We start from the raw sequence: 7,609 nt of genomic DNA on the forward strand, positions 1-7,609 counted from the left end.
TGAGCTGCTCCACCCATACACTCCTGCCCGGTCCCTCAGGTCAGCTGGTCAGCTGCTCCTGGAGGTACCGAGGTCTAGTCGGAGGCTCAGGGGGATAGAGCCTTCTCTGTTGCTGCTCCGGCACTCTGGAACACCCTGCCGTTGCACATCAGACAGGCCCCCTCACTGTCCATCTTCAAATCCAGTGTTAAAACACATTTGTACTCCCTGGCTTTTGACCGTGCCTGAGACTTTGCTTCTGTTTTTGGTGTTTTTGATGTTTCTTTATTTTACATGTCTTTTCCTACTATTTCTTTTGATTGTTATTTTTGGTGTGTATTAACTTTTTTTTTGTCAATGATTAGTGATGTACAGCACTTTGTTGCAACTATATTTGTTTTTAAAGTGCTCTATAAATAAAATTATTATTATTATTATTATTATTGTGATAAGAACCCTGTTTTTTTAGCTTCTGAACTAAGGGTCTTAATGGAGGTTGGGGGAAGGTGCTTCTCCTGCAATATAGATTCATACCGCATGGAAACAGGTCCTTCAGCCCAGTTCAACCATGCCGACTACAATATCCACCAAGTTAATCCCATTTGCCTGCATTTGGCCCATATCCCTCCACACCTTTCCTATCCCTGTACCAGATTAAAGATATTACAAAGTACTAAACTAAAGATAATCTAAACTGTTGCAAATAAGCAATCTAACATGACTTACTAAAGACCTGCCTTAGCAGACAACTGGTCTATTGGCCGTCAAATATATCAAATATATAAACGGTATATTTGAAGGCATCTTTGTACATCTTTGTCTGTCCATGATTTCTTTGGGAGGGTCCTTGTCCGTGAGTTACACCAGTGTAAAGATACTGACAAAAATCTGCTATAATTGGCTTACTATAGGCAAGTGACTAGAACCCGACAAAAAAGTGTCCACACCAATTTTGTCCACTTTGGTTGCATACAATTTCTGCTAAAAATTGATATGTTGCAGATTTATTTCTCTCCTGGAAAAAAGGCAAACAAGATGGAATTACGTATCCTCACATCCAGAATGTACATATGGGAAAAAAATATTACTTTTCCACAGTTATTTACCTTTCTTTATGCCCCTTAGAAAATGATGTACAATGTTAAACTGAATGTTCTTTCTGTGTTTCAAAGTGCCCAACAGCTGCGATGAATAATCCAAGTGTTTCGTAAATTGTAGTCTTTTTGCCAATTGGAATTAAATGAATATTCTAGAACCTTCCTCAAACACACATCTGGATCAGAGGAAAAGTCAGAGGTTTTGAAAATGATTATACATTTTTTTTCTTAAATAGTCTGTAACTTATTTTGGCAAAGGTTGCCTTTAATTAAGAACATTAGGCCTGCAGACCACATTTAGAGCTTGACTGTTCTTCATGGAGCAGATGCCCCCCTTTTGCTTTAAATACTTAAATCCAAGAAGTTGTTTATGAGCTGTCCTGCGATATTTTGCTACGATATCTGCTGAGCCGCACAATGCCTTTCTAAAAAGTGTCATCTAAAACTTTGTTAAACTTCTAATGTTAAGGGCTTTCATTAAATTTCAACTAATCATCTTTTTGCGATGAGCTGTCGATCGCCTTTGAATGGAACAGAAGCATGTGTGATTTTTATTCTACATACAGAAAATTGAAAAGATTTAGTTGAAATGAACGGTCCTTCCAACAGGGTGTCTATTAGCAGGCAACATGTTGCTCATGTTGACAACATACCTTTAAAAAGGAGATGAGGAGGAATTTCTTTAGTCATAGGGTGGTGAATCTGTGGAATTATTGCCACAGAAGGCTGTGGAGTCCGTCAATGGATATTTTTAAGTCGGAGATTAACAAATTCTTGATTAGTAAGAGTGTCAGGCATTATGGGGAGAAGGTAGGAGAATGGGAAAGGATTGAATGGCGTCATAGACCTAATTCTGCTCCTATAACTTATAGCCTTATGAAAGTAGGAGACAGCAGGTATCTGGAATCTGATCTGGAGTTGTGCATGCACATGGTATTTAAACACCTGCAAATCCTGCAAAACCATGGAATTTTTAATATGTCTGGATATCCAATTTACCTCACGCTTGTTTGGATTAAGTTCCATTTGTCAATGCAATGGTCAACTTTCCACCTGACCTACATCCTGTTGGAGCCTTACTCAACTTTCCTCCCTATTCACACCATCACCAACTTACTTGTTATCTTCAAATTCACTATTATAACTCCTAAATTCCATTTGTTGCTTTTATATATATATATATTAAACATTAATAATAAATGATTATTGATGTTAATGCGTTATTATTAATGTTTAATGTTTTATGTAATTCCTAACTGTCACCGTATGTCATGTTGTCATTAGCGGGTGGAGCACCAAGGCAAATACCTTGTATGTGAATACTTGGCCAATAAACGTATTAATTCATTTATATTAATATATCATATACTTATTAAAAGTCTGATCTTGTTAGTGTGTGTGTGTGTGCGTATATGTGGTTGTCTTTACATGGTCGCAAAAACACTATGCAGTAACGATAACATTTTTACATATTCCGATTAACATTTTTCCCGTCGAGGAAGGGATCACCTTATCTGAACATTTCATGCTTTAATCTTGACTTATTCTCGACTCATTACAGATTTAAAGTCTTAAAAAGTCAAAAGACTTTGAAATTGAAACCAAAGGACAAAGGACATTTATTGTCACATACACCAACTGGTGCAATGAAATTTGAGTTGCCATTGCAGCACACAAATAAACTGAACATAACATTATGGAATTTAACATTAAACATAAAAAACAAATCCCCCCACAGTGGGATCAACGTTTCCCACTGTGAGGGAAGGCAGCAAAGTTCAGTCCACTTCCTCTATGTTCACCTGTGGTCAGGGCCTATTGAGGCCTCCACAGTCGTCACTACGGCAGCCCGATGTTTCAGGCCCTCTCGCCGGAATGATGGAGCTCGGGCGTCGGAAGAACGCACTCAGCAGCTTGGAGTTCCGAAAAGGCCACTTCCTCCTTTCAAACCACCAACTTCAAATGATGACGTCACAATGGCTCTGCTAGCAGAGACCAGCGTCAATGAAGATTTCATCCTATATTTGACACGTTATTCGCAATTAAAGCTTTAAAAATGGCAACTTTCACAAGATTTTTACATATTCTGATTCAACATATTCCCCCTCAAGGCAAAGATCACTTTCACTGAACATTTTATGCTTTATTTCTTGACTTATTACTGATTAATTACCTTGAATTTCAAACTGACCTGCTTCAAATGATGACATCTTTGAATTTCAAACCAACTAGATTCAACTGATGTCAACACAATGTCTCAACTAGCAGGGAGAAGGCGAATTGCTATTGCAACACGCAGGGCAAATGCAATTGGAATTTATTTTAAAGATCACGGCTGAGGAAGGCAAGGGGAAGTGCTGGAATCTTACGTTCGGGAATGGCTTACATTGGAGGACCACGCCTCCCGTGGGGAACAGGGTGCATTCGGCGAGCAATGTGTGTGTGTGTGTGTGTGTGTGTGTGTGTGTGTATTTGTATACATATTTATATTTTAAAATATAATATTATATAAAATATAATAATATATATTATTTAGTAAAAATAATATATATATTATATACATATATAAATTAGCAATAATTTAAGCATTTATCCAATCGGAAATCAAAGCATTTTTCAAGAAAAGTTTGCAATATAAACTGATATTTAATTTTAAGTGAAACTCCTCAATAACTTCACAGTTTTTTCCCTATTTCCTTTTTTTAGATGTTACCAGCAGTGCCTACCACTACATTGCTTCCTCTTTTTGCCAGGAGTGTTGGGCGATTGAGGCTGCAGACTTCTCCATGGTCACTGGCAACCAACCTTGGCACAGACACATCTTTGTAATTCAAATATTACATCAGAAATAAGCATGGAGAAATACTGTACGTATCCCTTTGTGAAGTAAACACTTGAACAAACTTTTAAGTCCAGATCATCACTTACAACTGAAATGACTAAGAGAGAAATAGACTTTCAAATACTGGTGAAGTTCAGTTTATTGTCGCGTGTTTCGGGGTACAGGGTGAAGCTTTTTGCTGCGTGCTAACCATGCAGCAGAAAGGCAATACTCAAAGTGGGGATAGACACAAAAAGCTGGAGTAACTCAGTGGCTCAGGCAGCATCTCTGGAGAAAAGGAACGGGTGACGTTTCGGATCACCCATTCAGGAAGAAGGGTCTCGACCCAAAACATTACCCATTCCTTCTCTCCAGAGATGCTGCCTGTCCCGCTGAGTTACTCCAGCTTTTTGTGTCTATCTTCTGTTTAAACCAGCATCTGCAGTTCCTTCTTACACAATACATGAAGTGAATACTATTCAGATAGAATATTACATAGCATGAAATACCTGTTATATATATATATATATATAACATGATGATCCTGAAACTGCCCGAACCAGTGATAGGTCTTCATAATTCTTTACTCTTTGCAATTTTGTATTCACGTTGTAGAAATTCTCAATCTCAAAATAAAATGCATCCAAATGGGGAGAGTTAGAATATTGCAACCTAGTACTACGATGAAATGGTTCCTACTCAATTTGCAGAGTTAAGCCTACCAACATTGTAACTGGCCTGTTGAGTAAAATAATTACACAAATGCACGAGTTGTTCACAGAGAAATTTAATTTTTAGAAAAAATGAATTGAAAAGATCTCTTACAGTTATATTCACTAACACTGCAAAATACTCACTATGACTAATTTCATAAGGTGTCACTGCCAGAATTTCATGAGGAACATAAGGAATTGATATGAGCCTCAGCACTCCCAGGCAGACACTCTCAATAGAACTCTGTAATACTGTTAGTAGTTGAAAATGAAGTTTATACTATGTACTATATAAGTACTATGGTACTATATGTGATGTACTCAGCTAAACAAGATCAAATATTCAAAAATGTACGAGTTGACTTTAGTGATACTAGTCTAAAGTTTACATTTGAATTACTCTTCAATATCTAGCTTTTTGTTAAGGTAAGTTTCATTCCAATTCTTGATTTGGTATTTCAGTATTTCTACTGAAATTCAGTATATTCAGGATTAAACGAGAACCTGTAAAAGTAAGGTTCCATATATGTTCAGAAATGTATCAAAAATAGCACACTTTAATGTACGTCACTGGAATAAAACCGTATTGAGAGGTGTGTCAAGCATACCAAATAATAAATGTAATTATTTGGTCATTAAGGAATTTATCAAGCTTTTATATTTCTACTAATATAGAAAATAATTGTGGCCTGACCAGTTGTAGTTCTGAAGACAGATCTACTGGTACTGACTGAAACAAAGAAATCACCAGTACAATTTGAAGAAACGTTGCGATATAACTTTTTCGGTCAAAAGCCATATTTAATATTGTATTACAGAGAGCATGAGCAAAATTTAAACTATGGTTCAGCTGACCTATTCCACCTTTAAACCGTGCAGGAAGGAACTGTTCTACCTTTAATATTTGTGAACCCTATGCTTTTGGCTTTCCTGGTAGATATTGGCTGCAGTGGAGTGAATAGAGCCTAGTAGTGGGGTTGCTTATGGTGAGAGTGGACACTCTGGTTGTCTTGGAAAATGTTAAAACCTTCCTGCAAACAGATAACTTTGGTCGGTAAATCAACTTAAAAAAAGGTGATTAATTTTTGTGGTCTGTGCTGACATCATACCGTGCTTGAAGATCCATTCATCTATTTCAAAGAAATTTGTTGAAATAGTTAAGATATAGTTGCTCTTCTGTTGATCACAACCGCCCAGCTTCCACCCTTTTAGGTACAAGTACACACTGAAATAACCAAAGCTTTTGAAATAATGTATTTGGTGAATTAGAAAGCAATACACAGGATTTCAACATTCTCCATCTCACTTCATTGTCATATAACTTGTAGTCATTTATTGGAGAGCCACATTGAACCAAACTTACTAGAACCCAGTGATACACCTTCAAAAAGATTACTCATATACACTGAGGTTTCCTGCCTTGAAAGACAAAAGAGGCTTGTACTCACCTCGCAAGAAGGTCTGTGGATAGGCTGGAAATGAATCGAATATGCTGTTGGATGCCATGGTCCGTTCCAGTTGATACTCTCAGTCCTTGGGGAGAGTTGTTTTTGTCACTTTTCGCAACGTTAGACTGGAATAACCAAGAGAAAGCAGAAAAATCCCAAAGGAAATTGAGTGTCTGTTTGTAACCAAGAATCTGGGTTTATACTGCCACAGGAATGCTTAGCCACAAGCTTAGCAAGAGCTATATGCAGGCATTCAATATAAGGAACGATTATGAAGAAGCAGCAGCAGTGGGAATGCGACATCGCTGAGAAACCCCTCAATGAGGGGAGGTTACTGCTTACCGTAAACTAGTTGAGGTCCAGCTGAGGGGTATCCTGGCTTAAAAAAAATAAACCTGTTGAGGTTCAGGTGCAGTCTTGAGATGTAGGCTGCACCGCACTTGTGGTTCTGTGGTTCAAAGTGAGGCCCGAGAGAGTGTCAGCTCAACCAGAGCTCTGCGCCTGAAGAATCTTCAGCTAGTCACTTGCTCATTGGAAAAGCATCTCACATGGTGCGTGAGGTCATCACACTTTTTTGTAAGTATGTGGCCCTTGCTATTGGCTCCGAGCAGATTGGTAAGCCCGTGGTTAAGCTCTTCAAAAACTGGTTGAATCACTGGGAATTTCTTGTGGCTAACGAGTTGTGAAAGAAACACATGCATCCAATACTGTAGCTGCTATGATATTATCAGATAATAACGATGCTCCGTTTTGATCTGAGACTTCGACTCTGTACTGGTTAGTTTCACTCTGTGTGTGAGCTCTTCTGACTTTGTGGCTGGGAATGTGTGTAGCAGTGAGCTGTCGTGGTTTCAGTCCCTACCCCAGAGAAACAGTTGATCTTCTCAGAATTCATCTGTGTATGGCTTGAGTCTACCAATTCATATGTTTATTCGTTCTGCTAACCATATGGCTGTTTCCCAGCGTTACACCTCCATGGTGATTTTGTTTCCGAGTCCAAGACACATACAGCACAGTAACGCTCCCTTTGACCATCAACTACTCATTTACACTAATCCTACCTTAACCCAATTTTTCTGATTCTCCCCACACGTTCTCAACTACTTCCCCCCTAGATTCAACCACTTAACTACGCTCCAAGGGAATTTACAGTGGCCAATTAAATGGCCAACCTGCATGTTTTAAGGATGTGGGAGGAAACCGGAGCACCCAGAGGAAACCCAAACAAACTCAGGCAGAGCTGTACAAACATAGAAACATAGAAACATAGAAAATAGGTGCAGGAGTAGGCCATTCGGCCCTTCGAGCCTGCACCGCCATTCAATATGATCATGGCTGATCATCCAACTCAGTATCCTGTTCCTGCCTTCTCTCCATACCCCCTGATCCCTTTAGCCACAAGGGCCACATCTAACTCCCTCTTAAATATAGCCAATGAACTGACCTCAACTACCTTCTGTGGTAGAGAGTTCCAGAGATACACCACTCTCTGTGTGAAAAATATTTTTCTCATCTTGGTCCTAAAGGATTTCCCCTTCTATCCTTAAGCTG

At 38.7% G+C, this 7,609-nt stretch overlaps 1 protein-coding gene across 3 annotated transcripts in view; it reads right to left on the reverse strand.

Moving 5' to 3' along the window:
• The window catches only part of runx3 (RUNX family transcription factor 3), a 173,892-nt gene extending 166,966 nt beyond the window's left edge, over positions 1 to 6,926 (reverse strand). The window contains exons 1-2 of one of the 3 annotated variants that reach the window (XM_055656322.1): positions 6,401 to 6,926; positions 6,059 to 6,183 (exon numbers count right to left, since the gene is read on the reverse strand). In XM_055656322.1, coding sequence (XP_055512297.1) covers positions 6,059 to 6,116 — 58 coding nt within the window. In that variant the 5' untranslated portion in view covers positions 6,117 to 6,183; positions 6,401 to 6,926. Of the gene's footprint in view, positions 1 to 6,058; positions 6,367 to 6,400 lie in introns of those variants that run through there. The other 2 variants (XM_055656319.1, XM_055656320.1) reach the window with 2 other exon arrangements.
• Between the last annotated feature and the right edge of the window lie 683 nt (positions 6,927 to 7,609).

The sequence above is a fragment of the Leucoraja erinacea genome, chromosome 26, assembly GCF_028641065.1.
Source record: "Leucoraja erinacea ecotype New England chromosome 26, Leri_hhj_1, whole genome shotgun sequence".
Lineage (NCBI taxonomy): Eukaryota > Metazoa > Chordata > Chondrichthyes > Rajiformes > Rajidae > Leucoraja > Leucoraja erinaceus.